We start from the raw sequence: 24,549 nt of genomic DNA, 5'->3' as shown, positions 1-24,549 counted from the left end.
TGGTAGAGGACACAGGACAAAAGTGTTAAGAAATAGTGTGGAGGATTTAATGTCAATAACCCATAGTTGTTAGCAGTTGATGCCTCTGCCTAGTAATAATGTTACTCAGCTGTTAGATCACTTTCCCTTAATGTATGTCAAAGTGCTTTGAAAAGGGACTTACATGCATTCTGTACTGATCTTTTCATTCAAAGTACACATTCACACAAGAAATACAGACTACAGATACCTCTAACAGTAAACTGAAATGGTACAAATGTTATAATAAAAGCTAACATTCTTTCTTCTGAATGTCATTGCATTTATCAACTCCATATTTACCTGACTGATTTTCTGCTCAATTTCACCTGAAAATTCTGGAACTGGTCCAAAGGTCTTCAGAACAAGCCTCATACCGTCACGGTATCTTTCACAATAATTTGAAATACCTAAAAATAAGAGTGAAAAATTGCATTTCAACAGAAATTCCTGCTTAAGTTCAGTAAGGCTGCCTGTGCTTAAGCACTGTCTTAAATCAGAGTCCAAAAAAAAGGTGTGCTCTTAAGACACCTAATTCTCATCATGAAGGAAAAATGGATTCTATCCACCACATTTCCATTAAGGTTCATGGAAAAATCATTTAGGACACGCCTTCATTGCAAAACCAATTAATGTTACATACCAACAGGCAATGCTATGTGAGGGGTGTAGTACACAACCATGGATATAACTTGTGCTTTGCTATTTGAGATCAGAAAGCTTTCCCAACCAGTGTCCACGAGGAGAGTGCTCTCTCCTCTCCTCTCCTCTCCTCTCCTCTCCTCTCCTCTCCTCTCCTCTCCTCTCCTCCTCCTCTCCCTCTCCCTCTCCCCCCATCTGGTATGTGTCATATCAGTTGAAGCATTCCTGTTGTTACTTTTATTTGTTGTCCTGGAGTGTATCAAGAGCAACATGGCTCAGGGTGAAAGGGTCAAAGGCATGGAGACCCAGGTGTCCTCCAGTGAACAAGGAATAGATGGATCTTGCAGATCAATACCTTGTATTGCACCTGGGGTTAACAACAAGGATTTGGCTTTTATGACCACAGGACCCTCTTTGACAGTTAAGCACTGCTAGGGGGAGATGGGATCCACCTGACAAAGTGGAGAAGAAGCATCATTGCCAAAAACCTAGCCAATCTGGTGAGAAAAGCTTTGTATTAGGAACACTGGAAAAGTGAGATTACAACCTGTAGTCATGTGAGGAAGGGGTGTATGGGGGTGGAAAGAAAAGACTGCAGGGTAACAGGTACAAGAGAAACCTCAAGAAAGTATAAAAAAAGGCAGAAGGGGTCCACCTCTAGTGTATGTGTACAAATGCATGCAGCCTGGGAAACAAGCAGGGGAAAGAAGAGGTCCATGTGTGGTCACACAACTACAACATTGTTGGAGCAACTGAGGTGTGGTGGGATGGCTCACACAACTGGAGTGCTGCAGTGGACAGATACACACTTCAGGAAAGACAAGCAGGAAAGAAAAGGAGGGGGTGTGCTATCTCTGTAAAGGAGCAGCTCAGATTTGTGGAGCTGTTCTATGGGATAGGTCACTGGCTGGGTGAAAGCCTGTGGGTCAGCATCAGTGGAGATGCCAGTAAAGGACAGCATCCTCCAAGGGCAAGAACAGTCCAGCCTGATATTCAGGAAGACAAGTAAACGTATCAAGAGATTGGCTTGGATGAGCTCCAGTGCAAAAAGGCAGCATATAGGAAGAGGAAGCAGGGTCAGGCTGTAAAGGAGAAATTTTAAAAACACTACCTAGGCATGTAGGGATGGTGTCAGGAAAGCCAAAGCTCAGCTCCAGTTGAGACTTGCAAGGATGTCAAGGGCAACAAGAAGGACTTCTCCTGTTACATTAGTAATAGAAGGCTGAGCAGGGAAAGCGTGGGCCTGTTGCTGAATGGGTGGGTGATTTAGTGCCGGGAGAAATCAGTAAAGAGGAGTTACTCGTTGCTTTCTTTGCTTTAGTCTTCATTGACAAGGTCTCCTATGCCTCTGTGCTTAGAGGCAGGGTTCAACGAGGAGAAGAGTTATCAGCAGGAGATGATGATGCAGTCAGTGACTATCTGCAAGAACTCAGTCCCACCTGAGACCATGGGATGTAAGAGACTGTATCCAAGGATATGAGAGAAATGGCCCATGCCCTTGCAAGGCTGCTTTCTATTGTATTTTAAAAATCATGCCAGTCAATGCATCAATGTCATAATTAGATCCCCAGGTGACTGAAGGCAAATATTGCACCCATCTTCAGAAAAGGCCAAAAGAACAACCCAGGGCACTACAGGCTGATCAATCTCACTTCTGTCCCTGAGAAAATCAAGGAGCAAGTCCTCTTGAAACAAATTCCTGGGCACAGGAATAAGAAGAAAGTGACTGTGACAGTCAGCATGTAGTCACCAATGGGTACACCATGGTGTAAATCATGTCTGATTGACCTTGTTGCCTTCTGTGATAAAATAATTGGATTTGTGGAAAATAGGAAAGTAGTGGATATCATACCTCAACTTTAGAAGGGCATTTGACACTGTCTCCCGTTATATTCTTCTATCAAAATTAGGACATTAAGGTCTGCATGCTTGGACAACTAGATGGACAACAAATGGGTTGGATACTCAGGGTCAGAGGTAGTGGTTAATGGGTTGTACTCTACCTGGAGGCCAGTAAAAGTGGCATATTGCAGGAATCTATCCTGAGACCTGTACTACTTAACAGCACTTGCTCATAAAGTTTGTGAATGATGCCAAACTGGGCGGGCAGGGGACGGGGGACGGGGGGGGGTGTGGGGTGGACCAGCTGATACATTGGAGGGCAGGGCTGTCCTTAGACAGGCTGGAGGAATGAGCCAATACACAACCTTAAAAAATTTAACAGGGACAAATGCAAGGTCCTGCACCTCAGAAGGAAGAGCTCCTTGCAACAACACAGGCTTGTGAACCCCAAGAACTCCTGGTCCTGGTAGGCAGCAAGCTGAACATGAGCCAACAGCGTGCCCTGGCAGCAAAGAGGGCCAACAGCATCCTGGGCTGTGTTAACAGCACAGCCAGTAGATTGAAGGAAGTGATTACCCCCCTTTATGTGGCACTCATTAGACTGCATCCAGAATACTGCATTCAGCTTGGCATCCCCCAATACAAGAAAGACATTGACAAACTGGAGCAACTTCAGCAGAGACCACCACCTCTCCTCACTTGCCCAGTGAGGAGAGGCTGGGGGAGCTGGGCTTGTTCAGCCTGGAGCAGAGATGATGTTGGGGGGACCTGACAGCAGCTCCCCAGTGCCTATGGGGAGGTCATTGAACAGACAGAGCTGGGCTCTTTACAGTTGTTGCATGGCAGGAGGGCATATGACAATAGGCACAATTTGAAATGAGAGGTTCATACTGGACACTCAAGCACTGGTACAGGTTGCCCCCAGAGGTTGTGCAGTCTCCATCTCTGGGGGTTTTCAAGACTGGATGAAACCCTGAGCAGCTTGGTCTGACCTCAGAGTTGACCCTGCTGTGAACATCTTAAAAAACATGTGGTCAGAGCACCTGAGCACCAGCTAACTGGTAATAATGAGTAAAATGGCAGTCAAGTGCCATTCCCTAATTCAACCTTGGCTGAATTACAGAAAGGTCCAGCCTCCATCAGCTCCAGTAGGAATCTCAAAAAAATTACTGTTGAGGCACTAGAGAGGAACTGGAATGATAAATGCACCAAAAAGAGAAATCGCTCATTTAGCCAGACATATCCGTCTAGTAGACTTTTTAGTGCCATTAACTACCACATCATCAAGAAAGGATAAGGCAGCCTTTCCCACTGTACATCAATCAGGAAGTCATGAGCTGCACCACAACAGTAAATGAGCAATGCTTGTCCAGCAGTAAGCAAGCCAACACAAGTAAGAATGTGATTATCCTGACAAACACCTTAGATCTGAGAAGGGAAGTTCTGGACTAAAAGCTTGTGACAATCTCCCTTTTCTGAGAACCACAGCGACTGAAGAATTTGCATCCTTAACTCTCTTTTTATGAGCTAATTATCAAAGCAAAGAGGAGAAAGGTGCAGAAGACAAAGGCAAGCAGTTATGGTCACCAACTCTTTCACGAAGACTCAGGAGATCATACAGACCGAGAAGCATGAACCTGAACTGCTCATGGTCTTATCCAACCACAAAATGCAGGATGTGTAAGTGGGGTGGCCTGACTACCACAAAAAAGAATGCAACTCAGGTCGAGTCATTAAGCAGTCTCTTTCCTCAACAGCTTGTAGACAGTTCCCTGGAATGCAATACTGTGTGATATCAATACTGTAGAAGTCACACCTGTCTAACTCTAAATGGTTGAGGTTGAAAGGTGGATGAAGGAACGGAAACCTCTGACTACTGGCAACTATGAATCATAAACTACAACACTTATACTGGTCAACATGCCTGAAATCGCTGAAGTACAGGTTTTCTAAAAGGCCTCCGAGGTCAGTAAGAGTATGGAGAACACTCTTGTTTCTAGATCAAAGACGGAAGAACTTTCAAAGGACAGATGCTCAAGGAAATATTACATTTCCTTTAAGAAATTAGCATCTGAAGTCATGATGACCATCAGATAAACAACTGAAAGGACAGAATGGAAGAACATGTCCATTGCATGAGAGCACCGTGGAGAGATTTGAGAGTATGCAACTCTCTTAAAAAATGGACTAGCAACATTCTGCAGTATCAGAAGGAAGGAGGCTCTGAGAAAAACAGCAGCCTTGTTAAGTAGCTTGAACCTCTATTTGGTGCCAAGAGCGTGCCGATCAGCATTTAGTCAGCCTGTTTCCTTATGTTATCTCCCTATGGAGTATATGTATTCCTAGAACACACTCTGGCATGTTCTGGCCTTCTCCAACACAAAAAGGGAGGTCAGCTGGTCATACAGGTATATTGGTGCTCTAATTATATGGAAATTTAGTATTTTACTCAGTTTTCTTGATTGACACACAGCCAGAAACCTTCAAATTGCCTAGCGGGCTCCAAAACATCCCTGGCAGGAAGTGAGATTCAGGAAGAGAAGCATTACTGTGGGATGTTGAACAGGCTGTGATACAATTCTACCTCTTCACTGATGGAATAAGCAGAGACCACCCTCCTCCATAAACACTCTGGAAAGGACCAGTGGTCATCGGGGCTTACTGACCACACCCTGTCATTAGCATAAGTGCTTGCCTGTTACATCTTAACAGCTGGGCTCACAGACTTTGGCACCTGAAGCCAACCCAGATCAACCTACAGGGGACATGACTTCCACATGAGCAATCCTGGGAACTTGAGACAATTCTGGATGAGACTTATGCACCAACCACAAGATACTTAAATTTCACTTTGCTCACATGAGCTTTTTCTTCTAACAGTGAGGAATCTGAGCAAAAAGTTTGCCCCCACATCATGTAACATCACAGAAAGTTCCCAGAGGTAGAAGTAGAAATGACTGAGGCTGAAGAGTGCAGAACTATGTGGACTTGGGTATACCTTGCTCACTCACAGCTGCTGACAGCAGCTGTTGCCAGCTGGACAATCACAAAATAAAAAATGGCAATTCAGTCAAATACGGGAATTCAGTCAAATATGGCAATTCAAGCAAATCCACACAAGCAATTGGAGATAGAAGGAATGGTAAACAGAGCAGTGTCAGTTACCAGTTATTCTGGTGCATATCCAGCTGACACAGGTCTATGACACCTAGACCAATGCTGAATAGTTTGGGTTCAGTACTTTTCCAAAGGCCAAGGGGAACCTCTCAACCACCTGGTAAGCTTGTGCAATAACACCATAGTTCTGAGTAGTTTTGATTCTGGTACAGTCAGGAGAAGGTAGAAGCGAAGACTGTGTGCCAGAAATCTTTTTCACAAGTGTCAATCTAAAGAGATAACATTAGTATCTTGGGAAAGCTGAATGCTTGGACATGGCTGATCCATTTACCTGGTGAATGCAAATTCCTGAGCTGGAGATGGCCTTCAAAGCTCGCTCAGGCAGCTAGTCCTGGAAATTGAGCTCCTACTGGCAGCTCACCTACAGCTTGAATGAATCAGAACAATTTCTGGGTGGGTGTAGCTCACTGATGCAACAGAGACATGTCAAATGCAGGTTGGGTAATATAATTCACTCACTGCATGCAACGTATGAATGAAAAGAAGCCTTATGCAAAGTCAGCAAAATAGGAAAAGGTAAAAAAATGTTATGCATCTAGAGAAGAGCAGCAGCGTTAGTATAGTTGATCTCAATACTGTGGCTGAAATGGCAACATGCAGGCATGTATGCTGCATGCCAAGCAGGGGGTGGGCACTGCAAAATTTTCAGGTCTCCAGTGAAGGAAATACACCAAAAGTTAGAATATACACATGGTCCCAGTCAAAGATTAAAAAAATAATAATTTCAAAATAGCTAACTCCAGATAGCACTCCCAGTGTGAAATGTCAGTGGAGACTCGTGCAATCTTTAACTTGGTTTAAGTAATCAAGATCAACCCTATGCTGCCAGCTTCAAGAAGGCACTTGAGCAGTGGGGACTATTGCTGGAAAATCCACTTTGCTTTTCAACTGCAAACTCAAAACTGGCAAATATTTGACTCCAGGCCTTTAGACTTAGGAGTCCTTTGGTTCAAAGGTCAGGGCTATTACAAACACGGATGAGAAGAGCACTTGACTGGAGCATAGGAACAAGAAGATCGAAAACAAATATGACAGAATCCCTTTAACTTTAATCCTTGTTGATACTACCCAGGGAGCAGCTTAAGCTGGAAGAATTAGCATCTGTAAACAGTGTGAGACAGACAGGGCAGCACCTGGGAGCTGGACAAACAGGAAGAAGATGGCTGTTAAAAACAATGAACATCTCTCCTTGCATCCAGTTGCTGTGCCCACACTGTGCCCCACTACCTTCAACTGGAGAAAAAGAATGACGCAAGATGCATCTAGGACAGAGAAAGAGGGAAATCAGCTCGCAGCACAGGTATGACAATAGTTTCCTTTTGTCTATATGGTTTGTTGGCTCCCTGTCTAAACCTCCATCTTCCCTGCACACTCACCTCATCAAGGCTGGGGGGAAGGGGCTGTGGGAGAAGGCAGATGTTACAGCAGGCACCTGAGAACCATGAACACAGAACAGAAATACCTCCAGGGAAGGTAGGAGTTCCCTGAATCTTCCTTCCACCACGTGTTTACAACTATGGCGGAGAGTTGAAGAAGAAGAAGAATGAGTAACAAAATGTTCTAAGGGACTACTGGATACAGGATTATAGAAATGAAAAGGGGAATACTCTATCTTCCTTGAAGTCCCAAACTCACCCAGTATTTCTGACTTGTACAGTATAGTTACAGGAACATATTATCACAAGCTAGAAGAGGGCATTCAGCTGCCCATATGTATCTAGGAAATGCAAGGCTCTTTATACCACCAACAAAGGAAGAATAAGCTGCTGCTTATTTAGCTTCAATGAGAGTCCAGGCAGTTTCCAAAATAGCTAAGGAACTGTCCCACAAGAATTTGGTCACGTAACTACACTTCAGGTTTGCAGGTCCTTACCTGAAGGACTTGCACTCGTGTGGTGCAAACATGGGTATCAGTGAAATGCCTCTAGTTGCATCAAGATTGAACAGGGCATTGATGAAGGAAAAGGAACTCAGGACAGGCATTTAGCTTAGAAGCATGCATAAAATGCTTCACTGCCCTGAGAAGACCTCTTCACAAGTGAGGTTCATAAACATAAAGGTGAAGTGAGTAGTAGGAGAAAAGAAGGGAAAACATGACAGTATAAAATGTAGTATGTTCATGCATTATAGCATGTAAGCATCTTCAAGTATCTTAGCTTCTTGTATGCTAAGCCTCATTCCTTCCTCTTCATAAGAAAGACAACAGGCATGAGGGCTGAAGGATGCAAGCAAGCAAACTTGGCAAACCAGTCTGGCAAGGACACTACACATGGGGTGAAACAAGGAAGGCACTGATATTTGTGAAAGAAAACAAGAGACAGGAGCAAGTGTTACTGGCAAGGACAGGGAACACGCCAAAGACAGAGGGTGCCTCACGATACTGAGTATTAACTTGATGACTTTGAACCCGATGAGCAGCATAATAAGATACTGTAATGACTCAAAAAGAGTAGGCGAGATGGTCAAGCCGTTGATGGAATAGCATCAACAATTTGAAAAGATTGGGGTGGGGTTGATTTTAGTAGGTAAAATCTAAGAAGAGGCTGCACTTGATGAGACTGAAGATAAGTATGCATGAGAACAGAAAAGAAGGGGCATATTTCAGGAACATCATGGAGGAATCTGTCATGGTTAGGTTATGTTCAGAGAAAAAAAAAAAAGTCCCAACCTCTTTGTTTTGCTGATAGAAGGATTACATTTCTAGACCTTACAGCTCCAAGGAAAACTTTCTAAATGTAATCCTATCTTCATCAAGGGTGTGTCTGAACACAGATGCATGCTCTTAGTTAGAGTGTGAATTCACAGGACATTTGCTACTCTACGTTAATTCCCATACAAATTCACTTAGGCTGTAGTTGCATGAATACTTTCAACTACTCTAAGACAGTGGTAGCACCAAAAAAAGTTTTATTCTTACCGTCTTTGCGTTACCATCTCAACAGCAATGCACAAATATTTGTGCAGGACTGCTGTGAGCTGGATCAAGGAATAAAACTGAGTTAATATGAACCACTTCTTTTGTTAGATCAGTTTCAAATCTGGGATGAATTCCTTAGTCTGAGTCACCTGGTGACCATACACATTCTTTCGTTAGCACAAGGGATGCACCAAGATGTCTTCTGTAGGACACATCTATAATGATTTGAGCAATAAAGCATTAAGAATTCCTGTGCAAAGTCATGTGCTCCTTTCAGAAGGTGGAGGGAACCACTTTACACCTAAGAGTCCATAGAAGGAAACTGGTGCGCAGCAGCCATGCCGTGCACCATGCTGAAAAATTCACACCTTTGCTTACTGCACACAAACTTTTTCATACAGAGAAGCCCTGCAGCTACATAGAGGCAAACAGCAGTTCTAGAAGGACAATAAAGTGCTTTCTTCAGCCTATTGGGAAGTGAATTGAATGTGTGTAAACATGTATTAAATAACTGGTGGGTTCATGAAAGAAGAGGTTTCTGTATGATTATGTATCACTGTGATATTTCCTCTTAGTAGTACCCTCTTACAAGCATTCCTGAATTAAATTGAGAGATTTTATTATCCTAAAACACAACATGTGGGTTGGACAGAAACAGAGGCAATCTTCCTTTTCTTAGATTTTACTACCTTAACTTAGAGATTCTTACACCTTCTGCTTACTAGCTTGTGGTACAAAAGCTCCTGAACTGGGTTAAAGCTTGGTTTGCTCCCTATATGGCAGCATTAAAGCAGCGGCCATAGCAATGAAACTAATCTCTGCTTTTGAACCAGCCAGCATGCCTGTCTACCGTAATTGTTAAGAAACATGCTTGGCTATGTTTTGCCTAGGCAGACAAGAAAAATTTCCTTCCTTTGAACTATGGCTTATGATTCCCCCCCTTTCCTTTTCACGTTTTGTGCTTTTCATACAGCACAATCATTCTGCTCCTATCATCCAAAACCAATTCATCTGGCATGTGCTTCTAAGACAATCAAGCATTCCCACTTCCAGTAAGAGAAACACAATTTTGACCATGAAAACTCATTCCTAGCTTACCAGATATTTGCACTTATATTATAGGGACCATACATCAGCCCCCAATTTCCACAGAACTCCTGTAGACACCTGTACCAATACCACAGTGAGTGATAGGTAGAATGTGATCTGGAATGATGTTTTCATAAATGCAGGAGAGAAAATAGCAACAAAGATCCTTCAACCTCCCCCTATCCAGCTCTTCTGCTAATATTAGCAGTTTAGATCAAGATTAAATTCCAATTATAGCTCACTAAATAACCCACTAATAAAGTAACTGATTTAAGACAGCCAATTGTGAAATATAGATGAAGAACTCTTGGTGCAAACACATAAAACACATTATATGATAGCCTAGCCTCCGGTTTTACAGATGATTTTTTGCAAGAGCTTAAAAGGAGTTAACAGTTCAAGAAACAAGAGATTCAGGAGATACGCTCTTACTGAGGCTGGATCATCTTCAGTATATTCACAGATAGCCAGGTACATATACAGGAGGGACACTGTGTCTGCTAACGTAATCCCATGATAAATAAATGGGTAAAATGACTCTAGTGAAGTCTATTGATGTTCCTTGTAAAAGGCTTAACAGCATTTGTTGCGATGCTGCCATGTGAAGTCATGAGATGACAGACTCAAAAGACAGAGCTTACTGAAACTGAAAATAACATTAATTTTATTTACTGAAACCAACAGTCAACATTATAATATTATGCAATTTGGATGTGCTTTTTACCCCCCCAAAGGGGTTTCCTTCCTGTCTGTCGCAATACAGTTCTCAAATTTCTGTTGCTGTTTCTGCTCCTTTTAGTGACTTGACACTGTCATTTTATTCTATGTTCAAGTCTGTTGGCTCACTGCCACATATTCAAAATTCCTAATATTCATGCATGGATTAACAGGTAATCTAAAGTGGCCTGGATAATAGCTTTTGATAGGACCACTTATGAATATGGAGGAAAGCATGTAAGAACTAACATGGGGGAAACCTGGCATTAGCACATAGGAAGTTCATGGGAGGATTTTGATGTACGTATCCCACAGGGAAAGAAATAACACTGATCTCAGAAAAAAATCGTTGGAATAATATTCTTTATGCAAAACCAAACAAAAAATATCACATCACCCTTACCAAAAGAAAAACCAAACCAACCCCAATGAAAAAGACGACTTCTCCATCTTCTAGGGTCTCCCACAAATAACACTATTTTTCCTCTCACATGCTTCCTGCATCCCCAATATCCTTCCTCACTGGTTAGCAGAGAGTTTAAGACTGTGGGTAATTAATATCTTATGGCTGTAAAGAAAGGTAACTGCTGTGAAGTTGGTGAAGCTGCTAGACAGCCTAACAAACAGGATAGAGGGAGTTTCTTATCTCTACCTCCATTTCTCTTCACTGATAAAAAAAATAGACACTATTAGTACAGTGCATCAGTGGGTTGTCCTGGGCAATCAAGAGGAGATCCGTGCTATTCCATATTATGTGAAGCAATACTGGGCAACCAAAGAGAAGTTGGCACTGGTACAGAACTATGATCATAAGCTATCATGTGTCCTGACATCAGCAATTTTGATTTAAACTGTCTCTGATGAGAGCAACAGCCTGAGTCAGCCTGCCAGCACGTAAACAGGAGCAGCTCTAGACTCAGAGACAATGCATCTGCAAGATTGGGATTGAAGCAATACTTCTCACAATCCAAGTTACTGAACAAGCCAACAAGGTGCTTTTGTGTAAGTGGCCCAGTCCACAAGTGTACTAATTATGTTATTTTAGGGTTATTTTTAATCCAGAGTATTATATAATGTTAAAATAACTCTACAGGTATATTTTGGTTTTGTATTTTGCAAGCCCACCACAAGACTACTCTTCCAGTTCACCAGTCTCTTGGATTATATTTCATAATTTTTCTTCCTCTGATCTGGAATACTAAAATTCCTAACAGAAGGTAGCATTAAATCTAGAAGCTGGATAATCTCTGCCATGAGTAAGCAACCTACCAGTTGCATGTGTTACCTAAAACTGGTTTGAGATGGGAAATTTCAGAAATGTTTTTGTAACAATACTTCCTGATGGAGGAAGGAAGCTAAGCTGGATCATGATGGAACATGCCAAACGGCACTCCAGGAAGAGCATCAAAACCAACCCAGATGACTTATACGATTCCATTCATCTCAAGTAAACATTGTTTTAGAATTAGGGAGTCTAAAACATGGAGTAAAAAAAAAAAAAAAAAAAAAAAGGATACACAAGTATGATTTGATCTCTAAAATGGATTACAAATTTTTTGGTATCAACAAGCATTTTGTTTTCGTTTTACATTTTAGTAGAGGCAGTTCAGCAAGTTACCCTGACAGAAGACCTTGTGCATGGACAGTTCCTGGAGAGGACGGCATGGCAGCTTAGTGGAGTGGTGGGAGCAGGACTGGACAACCCTGGCCTGCAAGACTCCAGGTAGATTGCTGTGCTTAAGGCTACTACTACGTGCATCTGTTCTGTTCTATGTAAAGAATGTATATGGTTTATATTGAGTAAGTCTAAAAGTCTAAAATCACTAGGAAAGACTGGAAACTGCCAGATACTAATAGATCAGAAGAGGGAAACTTTTAGGAAGGTGCCTCTAAATAGAGGATGGACGTTGTTTACCTAACAATGCACAAAAGCAAACACTTTGTGACATTTAACTTACTGATATACAACCAAACTGACAAGCTGGTTTAGGAGGAGTGTAGGAGGAGCTGGTGTAGGAGGATCTGGTGGAGGATCCACAATTCCACATTTATGTCAAAATTGCTTAGTCAGCCTTAAGAGACATAAGTTTCTGCCAAATAACTAACCAACAAGTAGGCATAAAATAACACTTCTAATTGTGCACTGATATTTTATAATCTTGGTTTCTTATTTTATTATTGTATTATTAGGTATTGCAGCAGTGCCTAAAAGATCCAGTAATGGAGCAGGGGCCTACCATGTCAGGGACCATACAAAACCAGAATAAAGACACAGCCCATAATATAAAGAGCTAAAAATGTATTTAGTTGATCTTCACTTCTTGAAGTTTTTATGTTTTGTTAAATTCATTTCTCAAACCTTTGTAACCCTGATCCATAATTTTTATTTCATTTTATGTAATTAACTTTTTATTTAGCTGGGATTCATGTATACTATTCCAAACACACCTAAAAATCTGTCTTGATTATGCAAGACAGATGTTGAACTGTTACTTGACTGCTTTGTCAAGTCAACTTTGTACACACAGTATTTTGCAGACAGAAACAATTTTACTGCACTCAGAATCTAAGGCAGCTTAAATCAAGCCAGCTCCAGCGATACTTACACTGAGCCTTTGCTACAAATTCTGGAGCAGGGTGGGGGGGAAGGCACTCATTTATGGAAAGCGAGTTTTTGTTGACACTGGATTATCAGACAAACTTTTTCAATACTTTCTTTTCCTGACACTCAGACAGTCCTGAACTATGGGTACGGCAATGTCTGCAAAGCACTGAGACAAATCTCGGAAAAAATGAAGGGCACAGCTAGTGTTTCAATGATTTGTCATCTTTCATCTATTACTTACAATAGGATAGTCAATACCCATTTCCTTCCATTCAACCTCAAGTTTCAGATAAATTTTCCTTTTCTTATCATTACAGTAGAGAGAGAGAGACGAGTCATAGCTGCAGCAATCCTAACTTGGTTTGTTAGATAACATTTCCAGAGTCTTGTGCAATGTAAGCCTTCTCTTCATATTCATATCATTTTAAACTACCTACCTTCTGCATTAAGATGCATGGTTTCCAGAGGTCCAATAAATGCATATCGCATTCCCAATCCATCAGACATCACAAGGTCTAGATCAGTAGGAGATATTACTCCTTCCTGAGTGGCAAAAGTAGAACAGGAAGGAAGATTTGTGAATACTTGGTTTTAATGCAAAATTGCCCACTTTTTGTATATAATTAAAAAATTAAAGTAGTAATAAAAACTAAGGCTAGAAATAGCAGTTAGCTTGCAAACAGAAACACAACTGTTTGCCAGAAATGTCCATCTATTATGCAAGCCTTCCTATGGTTCAGTATAAACACTCATTCACATCTCTAAGATCACTTTACTTCATAATCCAAATACACTTCGATACATTTTGACAGTATCTTATTTTTAAATTTATAAACTAATGCACTTTTTCATACAATACGTACTATTTGTACACACTAGTTTGCCTGATACTTATTACTTACAATAATTCATGTACTAAACCTAAATTGACCTGTTTGTGTTAACCAATATACTTTTTTCTCAGAAACTGAGAATCAGAGAACACAAAGCAAACGTGACACTCTTAATAGCACATGACCAAAAGAGTTTATATCAAATCCAAGTACTATACCAGCCCTTTTAAATATAGGAGTTTTGGCTAATCTTACACCTCCCTTCACATTCTCTTAGTTCTGGATTTTGGGGCAGAGTCACAATTGGAAGAATCGGTGCGCAGCAGCGGGTACTACCCCTGAGGCCACCTGCAAATAAGGATGGTACCAAACACGTAGGCAACGCAGCTGCCACTCCCTCCCACAAAACTCACTGAACATTCAACCTACCCAGCCTCAACCTGCCCAGGTTCTCGAGTTCATTGCCAGCCTCACATCTCAGAGCCGGCAGGATATGGAGCATGCAAAATGAAGAATTTCTCCTGTTAAAAGTTGAGCACTGCTGTTCCACCCGCATGGCAGCACTTCCAAGAAAGCCAACGCCCCCATCAGGTTAGGGCAAGCACACGAAGGCTTGTAAAAAAAATGAGTTACAGTTCATTACCTTACAGATTTACTTGAGAAGAATAATATTTATTATATGAGGTTGTTTTCCACCTACCAGAAAGATATGAATGAACTAAGACCTGTTCTAACCACTTCCATCAGATAAACCTTGGTTTCAGGAACCTGTCCTCTTTATTCTCAGAGACATAAAAACATTTTCTTCTGGTTAAGAAGGTGGAAGAGATGCTGAACTGCTTCTAATTTGTCTTCTCACCCTACCTCTTTATTCTCAGAGACATAAAAACATTTTCTTCTGGTTAAGAAAGTGGAAGAGATGCTGAACTGCTTCTAATTTGTCTTCTCACCCTACCTTGAGGTGCTCTCCCTACTCAGTGCCTCCTTCTCCACAAGCCCCCTTGAGCTGCAGAATACAAGTATGTATACTCATCTGCTTGGCCAAAGACAGATCTTTGTTAACTTTCCCTCTTGCAGGGCCCTGTCTGAATGCTCCTTCATATCACAGTGATCAGCTAGAGTTACAGGCGTGCAGCACAACTCTCCTGACCTGTTGTAGACATTGACATCTGAGCTAGACATCTAGAGTCTCTTTATAATCACTAGGGAGAAAAAAAGAAACCAGCATCCTAAAGCAAGCAACTAGAATAGGTAAGATGAGTTGTGTCCTAAAAGGGCCTAATTCTCCTCACCGACTGAAAGGTGACCAAGGAGTTTGGATGTCAATGTCTACATTGTAGAAATCCCACCTTAAGTGAGTTGAATCCCACCCACAGTGTCTTCCCTGTGTTCATCAACTACATCACCTACTGTTACTTTAAAAGCAAATGATAAGCCAAGGAGCAACATAACTTCTACAGCTGGCCACAGACACCAAGTTTCATTATCTCAGGCTTAAATAGAGCCTTTTATAAGACTCAACCTCAAGTCTCAATCTGTTAGTAGGCATTGCTCCTATCGAAAATAAGCCTGGCTGAATCCCTGTTGCAGGTGGCTTTTGAACTCTACCTTGAAAAGGAAATGATAACGTAATCATTAAGATCTACCCACCATATATGGAACACACAGCTCTGGTAACAATTTAATTAGACATAAAATGGCAGGGATAAGGAAGCATTATTTTCCTCAACTTAAAGGTAAGGTACAGGCATGGTGAAGTAACTCATCGAGAGGCAGACAGGAAGGTCTGCATAAAGACAGGACTAAACACAAACATCAGACAGCGTTCAGATTACAGAACCAGCATCAGTGTAACTAACACAGGCACCATATGTTCTGTGAAAGTTTTTTCCCCTGACATGGCAACACAACTACACTGAACAACATCAGCAAAGTCTACAAAAGCGCTCTTCTGTTGGGAGTGCTCCATCTAAACAATGAGTTATGCTGGTAAAGCTGTGCTTGATCAGCGATTTTTTTTTTTCCTGGTTGACATGGATTTGTGGACAAAAGTTTAACCTCAAGTTCCAGACAAGCATTTGAACCACAGCAGCAGTTAAAAACTGTAAACATAACGTTAAAGAGTTAACAGGCTCTTGAAACACTTCAGAATCATTGCAAATTAATTTTCAAATTAAAAACTGATTTATTTCTTTTGATACCATAGTCCCCAGCTTTGGTACTGACATTTGAAGACCAGGTGCCCTCAGAATCATGAGATGAGGGCTTTGCTCTTGGCCTTTTGACTATAGTTGTAATTTTATGGTTACAGCTGCTAAAAGGCAAAAATTGCTGCTACCAGAAGGAAAACATGACAGATCCCTCCAGTTGAGGGATATATTATTCTATACATGTGAGCTCAGTTTCTCCTTGTCATATAGACCCTCTTAAAGAAAAGCCTTTTACTTTTTCTCTTCAGAAATGAAAAACACATAAATGAGAAACAAGTTAGACTATCTTCCCCTAGGGAATAACTCTACTCCCACTTATGTTAAGGACATCATAAGTTGATTGAATGATTCAGCAGGGCGGGTGCAAGGTCAGAAAGGTGCCTTCCACAAGGATCAGTGTTTATGCTAAGAAGTAAACAAGAAAGAGTTCCAACCCAGTTTCATTAAGTCTAGGTGTGAAACAATCTTCCCAAAGGGATTTTTCATCCTCGTCATCCTGGGCAACCCTTCTTGTAAGCCTTCCCCTCTGAGCACTTGTCAGAGGGAAGAGGAAGTGCATTAGAGTTCACCAGAAGCTTTCACAGCTACAGAATTAAGATCTTAATTTAAAATAAATTCCTCAAAAATCCTCAGGGACCCCAATGGCCAGTCAAACTTCAAGATCTAGACTACCTCAGGATCCTCCACACTTCTTATGACACCATTTATATACCACAATTTCATGTTCCTGGAGATTTTAATCTCCTGGGATGCCACAGTATTGTCCTACTGCTCCTTGGGTATTTTATTAGTGCTTCTCACTATGCAGGGACCCTTTTCTCCTTTCCCAAAACCTGTGGCGGTTCTGCAGTCTCCACCTTTAGGCCCTGACCCAACCTGCTTGGTTTTAAATCAACAGTCTTTACATCTGTGAGTCACACCGACATCACAACTTCTGTCACTGACTTCGTCTGTAATCATATTAAATGTGACGGCCAAAAAAACAATCTTACATTTTCTGATACCACCAATTCATCATGTTCTCCTGTTCCCTCCAGTCTGTCTATAAAGTTATTTTGGACTCCACTCCCTCCCTGGCCACATGCTTTCTGTCTCCAAATTTGCCACTTCATCCTCTGTATCTCCAAAATCCAGTATTTTTTCTGATTGCCACTAATATATGCATTCTCCCTCAGCAGCATTTGTTACACCCTTCTCTTCACTATAATTTTAATCAAGTCACTTCGATCCACGCCCTGATGAGATCTTTTTCCAGTCCTGTCATTTTGAGCATATGACTTTTCTCCTAGATCCCTCTACCAGCTCAATTTCTTTCCATTTCATCATGTTTGAGAAACTTCTTGTCCTACACACTTCACACCTCCTTACTTTGCTGGCCTTTATCTTCCTTCTTCCATGGCACCCTTACTCACCTCACCCTGTAAGAAACACTTAGTATCAACACTATTTTTCTCCCTGGCCCTTTAAACTTCCCTTTATGATATCCCCCTTTTATGGGGCACTATAACTAGGTGTTTAACCCTCTACCTTATCTTTGATCTTTTGGAAAGGTTCTCTGGATAACACTATAATACAATTATTAATAATAAGGAATTTGGAATTAAGAAAGTCTTGCCAATATTTAAGGACTGCCAAGCTAGTCACCTGAGAAGGGAGAGGTACATAAATCAGGGACGGAAGCCAATGCACCTGATTGCTGTGAAAATGAACTAAAATGGACACACAGCCAAACCATGACTGTGTATTTTCCAAAAGATTAACAAAAATGGCAGGACTGCCCCATTCTTCTTGTCTGTTGCAATTACTATAACCTAAAAGAAAACCCACTTTTAAAGAAAAAAATACATTAAGACGGTATCAAAAGCTTATAGAGGAAAATACAGACTCTAAAGACACTTATTATATGATCCATCATGCAAAATAGTTTTAGCAGGTTCTTGAAAGCAGGTGAAACTCCTAAATTAGATCAGGGCTGAAAAATTGCCATGTTGTCTTCACTATCCCTGCTGCTGTATTTCATGACCTCCTTGCAAATTCCAGGTGATGCTTAGAAAAATATTTCACCAACATAAGTTTCCACTCAGTAATCCACAGTAAAAGGACAGTCCTTGATGTTCAGAGTAAGGTTTGAGACTTCTGATCTAAAGCGTTGGTGAAACCGTTTGGTTATTATTTTCTGGATGAAGTCAATCAAAACTTTACCTTCAAAACAAGACAAAGTCAAGCTATTTAACTTTTGCAACATAATCCCAAGCTACTATAGAATGTATTGGTACTGGTAAAAGTACAAAAGCGGTAGTGTCAGTAGTGCACAGGGTGCTTCCCAGGCAAATAAAAGCAGTAAGTCTCTGCTCCAAGGAGTTATGAACAAAATCAGATATACCAGTGACCGCTGTCAATGCAGGCACAAAAAAGTAAAAAAATGGTAACAGGGAATAACAGAGAAAGCTGTTTGAGATATTTTTCCTATTGCTGGCTACACATTATTCTAATGGTTCCAAACTTATAATATCAAAATTTAGGGTTGAGAAGAGAGGAATAAGGATCTTCAACCTCAACATCTCACAGTACATCTTTTACTCTCATCCTAATCAGCTTTGCAACACTTCTACCAGAGACCTAAGAATTAAAAACATAAATAAGAAACCTACAAGAACATCAATCTCACACATGCTATGTGGTCCTACAGAAAGTTCTGATACATGACCTTAAAGAGACACACTGGAGTGTTCCCAGTATCTGCATTTTCATGGAATAAACGTGGAGTATGGGGAGACAGAGGTAACTGATGCAAAAAGTTCCTGCCACAAACACCTGCATTGCCCAAGTGCTTGTGATGTTTGAAGAGACATCTTGTCACACAAAAGACTAGCTCGGATCCAAACCAAAACATCTCATTGTAGCACTCCTGCCTCAAAGGGGAGCACTTGCTTGAAATCCGTCTTTTAGGCCCATAAATGAATCTGTGGTCTTCATTTCTAAGTTCTTGTCAAGTCAAACTTCTGCATCCTTAAATCCACGTTCCTAATTACCCACATGGCCAAAGTTCTCAGCACCCAACTGTATGTCTCGAAATGAGTTTTCATTCTCCTACTTTCCTACAAATCAGGATCTCAACCTTCAGGCCTCCTAATTTTTCACCACCTTAATTCTGTACTTCCCACTCCCACATTTGGCCCAGTCCTGCATTCACAGCACTCATTCTGTGCCCAGCTTCAAAATCCCAGCCTTCCTGTATATGCTCCTGGGGACCCCAGCACTTTTGGCAAAGACAAACTGTATCCCAATATCTGGGTTTCTCATTGCTACTTTCATCACTTTGCCCTGAATTATGCTCCTCCTCTCTCTATGCTCCTCTCCATGCAGCATCCATGCCCACATGCAAGCTGAGCACCATGTGGAGTCTGAACCCAACCTGCTGACAGGGCCTTACCTCAGATTTCTGGCTGTGTTATAGCATCTCCTGCTCTTGGACTTACATGGCAGAAGTTGGTGAGCCCCACATATCATCCCCATGCAAGCAGCTATATTTACCACATTGCTTTCTATACAGCCCCATGTTCACGCTCTGTATCAGAGCCCTTCTCCCATCATATGATCCCTGTCCCATGCCTCACCCTCACACATCCCAACACAGCACTGCTGAAGAAAACAGAGAGACTGGCAGCTCATCAGTTGCTGAGCTACATTTGGGAACTAAAACGTATCCTGCAAGCTGCTCAGTCCATTTGTGTGATAAAGTTTTCCAGATAAATGTTGTTAGTACAGCTGTACCTGCATGTCTGTCCTACCACCAATGCTTTTTTTAACACTACATTAATACTTCTACCGAAGAAGCTTCCACTAGTTTCCTCAATGAAATAAGTTCAACTGACCAAAAAACAAAACAAAACAAAAAACCCTAAAAACACCAAAAAGACTGTCCATACAAAGGTGTCTGAACTTGGACTTTGATAAAAGTATATGTGTACACATGTGCATGTATAAGATCACTCCCCTGCCATTACTATAAATATTTTTGAGGCGAGGATGCAGATGAGAGCTTTCAAGCTTGCATCTCAGCAATGTCCTCAAAAAACCCAGACAATTCTTTACATAAAGGGGCTGATTTAAGATCATTGCAAGTGGCTTCAAAACACTTGGAGACTGCTGCTATGTTTCTCTCCTGGTCCACACACAGCATTTATATCTGGAATATTTATGTCCTTGTTATGTAGCAAAGAACTGATACACTGCAGTGCAAATACAGCAGTCCTCCAGTGGCAACACAGATTTTTCTCAAGCACTCACCATGTTAAAATTAAAGAAAACTTGTAACAGAAATAGGAGCACTGATCAGTTTATGACATGTAACTGTAGGCATACAAAGATACTTGTTCAGACCTTTACAACCACTAATAAAACAAGTAAGCTTAAAATTATGTTTTATGGTTCTGTCTCGTTGTTCTTTTACATTAGTCAAAAGCAATATACAATTATTAGCATCAAAATACCACAGTGTTCATAAGTAATTTCGTAAGAATGTCTGTGTTCTGCATTCAAGCTGACTTGGACTGCCTCACCCAGTACACGCAATTTACATATCTAACCACAAAAGGATTAACAGTGTGGTCATTTTGGACAAGAGCGCTTTATTAATATGTCCCTTCTGCTAATATTCATAATTTATCTTCCAGTGCTTCTTAGAGTAAGGAAAACTTTGTGGGTAAAACTTGGAAGGAATTCGTAAAACTAAGGAATCAATGTGGGTAAAACTTGATTTTTAGGAGCCTCTCAAAGACTGAGAGCTGGGGAGGCTGACGTTTTCAACAATAAGGACTGAAAAGTTACTTAACAATCAGAAGCAAGAAGTATTTTCCCCCACTTTGAAAGTGGAAACACCAAAAGAACATGACTTGCAATAAAAATGACTAAGTTGGCAGCACAACAGTAGAAACACACAAACTGTCCCAGGCCTGCAGCTCTCACCTATCTGCAGTGATTCTCGTCCCATCAAAGGCAGTGTGTAGCCCGAAGCCACACAGCTGAAACTATACACCTTTGATAGCTGGTATTTGTCCAGGCTTTTGGAATGGAAATACAGCCAAAGTTGTTACAGTTTAAATGTGTATTTGCCTGAAACGCAATAAAATTATACAAAAACAGAACAACTTGGAAACTTTGATGATGCACAAGGAAAGCAACTTTCATTACCTGTTAGTACTTCAAGCACTATTTTGTTAATATTCATATACCACCACCCACACAAAAAGCATCCATACAGGTTCATACTAAGGGTTCACCTCAAATTAATACCTCTTTTCCGATAGTAGCCCTTGAAGTGTTCTTACACTCTTTCCCTAACCGAAACCAAATACAGAGTGATACCTTCAATGATATCACAGAATCACAGAATCGTATAGGTTGGAAAAGACCTTTAAGATCATCGAGTCCAACCATAAAACCTAACACTACCAAGACCACCACTATACCATGTCCCTAAGCACCTCATCCAAACGTCCTTTAAATACCTCCAGGGATGGCGACTCAACCACTTCCCTGGGCAGCCTGTTCCAATGCTTGATAACCCTTTCAGTGAAGTAAAATTTCCTAATATCCAGTCTAAACCTCCCCTGGCACAACTTGAGGCCATTTCCTCTTGTCCTATCACTTGTTACCTGGGAGAAGAGACCAACACCCACCTCTCTACAACCTCCTTTCAGGTAGCTGTAGAGAGCAATAAGGTCTCCCCTCAGCCTCCTTTTCTCCAGGCTAAACAACCCCAGTTCCCTCAGCTGCTCCTCATAAGACTTGTGCTCCAGACCCTTCACCAGCTTCGTTGCCCTTCTCTGGACACGCTCCAGCACCTCAATGTCTCTCTTGTAGTGGGGGGGCCCAAAACTGAACACAGGATTTGAGGCGCGGCCTCACCACTGCCAAGTACAGGGGCACGATCACTTCCCTACTCCTGCTGGCCACGCTATTTTTGATACAAGCCAGGATGCCATTGGCTTTCTTGGCCACCTGGGCACACTGCTGGCTCATATTCAGGCGGCTGTCAACCAACACTCCCAGGTCCTTTTCCGCCTGGCAGCTTTCCAGCCACTCTTCCCCAAGCCTGTAGCGTTGCATGGGGCTGCTGTGGCCCAAGCGCAGGACCTTGCACTTGGCCTTGTTGAACCTCATACAATTGGCCTCAGCCCATCGATCCAGCCTGTCCAGATCCCTCTGCAGAGCCTTCCTACCCTCAAGCAGATCAACACTCCTTAGCTCCCAGCAGTCCAGTCTTTGAGACTATGACAGCTGGAGGTTGCTTCTGCATGATCTCCCTCTAACATGAATGTGTCTAAGCATTCCCTGAACCCACTCATATTTTTAGCATCCTAGGTTTCTATGGCAGCGACTTCCACAAGTCAGTTTATGCCTCTGAGAGACATGAAAGAATCCTACTAGATTTTTGAGGCATTACTTCCTCAGATACCTGTGCTGACCAAGGGTATTGTATCAATATGCCTACACATTATCAGACTTACTGGTCCACAGTTTCCCAACAACGCTTTGAACTCTTTTAAAAAAGAGCTCAGATGTAAGTACTAACTTCCATTTCTGCAGTATTATGCTAGTTGGTGTGTAAAAAGGTGCTTAAATGAGTATTTCACCAACTTCATATTTGAGTTTTGGGATTCTTGGATAAGTTCCATTTCTCCTTCACAGTCTGCCATTACTCATTTACTCTTTCCTGCCCCAAAAATCTTGTTCTTAGCATGATTTGTTCTACTTTTATGTCAGATCTCTTCCTTTCAAGAAAGGTTACAGTGTGGGAATCTCCTTAGCAATGAACATTGCAGTTGTTAGCTTTTTCACCATGAACTTACCTTCCTTGTTCACACTTTTAGTAGTAATTTTTACATTTTTATTCTCAAAATCTTTTTTTCATCTGGGGTTAACAGGATTTAAAAAAACAGTTTAGAGGTTACTATCCTTTCTATCCTGTGTCTTTCAACATGATTACAGCTTTCTGAAGGGGTTTTCTTATCCTACACTTAAGACTTTGTATTAACTTTTTCAACAACAGAAATCTTTTTTTTTAGTTTAAAGAAACATCTCCAGTAGAAGATCAGTTCCTTCCTAAAAATATTGTTTTACTTATTATTATTCACCACCTCCTTTACATTGTTGTATTGTGTTGCTGTGGAAGCTAACTAGAGGTAAGCAAAAAGTTCAGCAACTATGTTTAGATACTGCTTTGGAAAAAGAGTTGCTTTGCTTACAATATGTTAATATTACGTTAGTTTTAAGATCTTTACCTATATTTGTGTACATGGTTGTTTTAAACAGCTTGAAAAATCAAAACACTCTCCATGACAAAAAAGTAAGCCCTGATCAAGCTCAATTAAATATCTTCTCAACAGAATAGCAACAGACTCATAATTCAGCTCTTCCTGATGAAAGATCAGACTTTGCAGCACAGAACAGGTAACTGTGGGAAATGCTGAAGGGGCACAAACAAGTGATTCTCAGCTAGAAGTCTGAATGGGCAGGAGGAGGAGAAACCTGTCTTTAATTACAAGTATCAAATAACTGTTGAACCTATGAGTGTGATTCCTGAAAGGCCAAAGAGAAAACAATTTAAAATATTATTTTCATAACCACTGTACAGTAGGCCAGCAACATTCAGAAAATAACAGGAAATTATGAGACAACCTAGAAAAAAGAAAAATCAGTATTTTGATTTCTGTGCTTTTAAGATTGTTCTTTTGATTGTCCTGAAAATGACAGTATTCTGAAAAGAAAGCAGGATAAAGGATAGTTGTTATGATCATATAACTTCGTTTTTCTCCATCTTAGGTATTTATAACTGACATTACTTCTTACTGTTTTTAATTTACATGTAAATATATATATTTCATGTTCATAAGAGACAGTTTAACAAAGATGACGCAAATTTATAGGAAATTTAAATATACAATCTTGCTTGTCACATCTACAAAACCGGCAGTGTAGGTAGAAATTGGAAAAAAAAAACCAAAAACGTACACCCACAAGTCTCCAGGCTTCACTTATCACTGCATACTGGAGCCGATTCAGAACAAACCCCTCAATTTCTCTGTTTAGTTTGACAGGAGATTGACCAATCTTCTTCATCAGGGCATATGTTCTTTCTGTAGTAGAAGGATCTGTTTCTGGATGAGGAACAATTTCAACCAACGGCACAAAGTAAGGTGGATTTACCTCAAGAAGAAACACAAAAGAAGAATGTCAATTATCAACAGACTAACAGAACAAGTTAATATAAAGCATCTTTATAGCTTGCTACTAGCGTGGATATTTTCCAGTGAACACAGTAAGCCTGATCTTCAGACCCTGGAAGACTTCACCAATGCAATAAAAGCTGGTGTATTAGTTCAAATTAAAAAAATAATTAATTTTGCATTAAATTTAACTCTGTTTAACCCCAGCAAAGTTCATGGAGCTACACAAAAGATGATAGCCCTCAAACAGTACTAGAAGACTTTATAC

General features: G+C 41.0%; 1 protein-coding gene across 1 annotated transcript in view; it reads right to left on the bottom strand.

The window, feature by feature from the left end:
* CRYL1 (crystallin lambda 1) overlaps window positions 1-24,549 on the bottom strand; it is a 61,190-nt gene that overhangs the window by 3,974 nt on the left and 32,667 nt on the right. The window contains exons 5-7 of the mRNA XM_075490941.1: window positions 24,067-24,261; window positions 13,445-13,550; window positions 322-428 (exon numbers count right to left, since the gene is read on the bottom strand). Coding sequence (XP_075347056.1) covers window positions 322-428; window positions 13,445-13,550; window positions 24,067-24,261 — 408 coding nt within the window. The remainder of the gene's footprint in view (window positions 1-321; window positions 429-13,444; window positions 13,551-24,066; window positions 24,262-24,549) is intronic.

This window comes from Mycteria americana, chromosome 1, assembly GCF_035582795.1.
Source record: "Mycteria americana isolate JAX WOST 10 ecotype Jacksonville Zoo and Gardens chromosome 1, USCA_MyAme_1.0, whole genome shotgun sequence".
NCBI classification, from domain to species: domain Eukaryota; kingdom Metazoa; phylum Chordata; class Aves; order Ciconiiformes; family Ciconiidae; genus Mycteria; species Mycteria americana.
The sequence above is the reverse complement of the archived record's forward strand: the minus strand, read 5'-3'. Positions and strand labels throughout refer to the sequence as shown.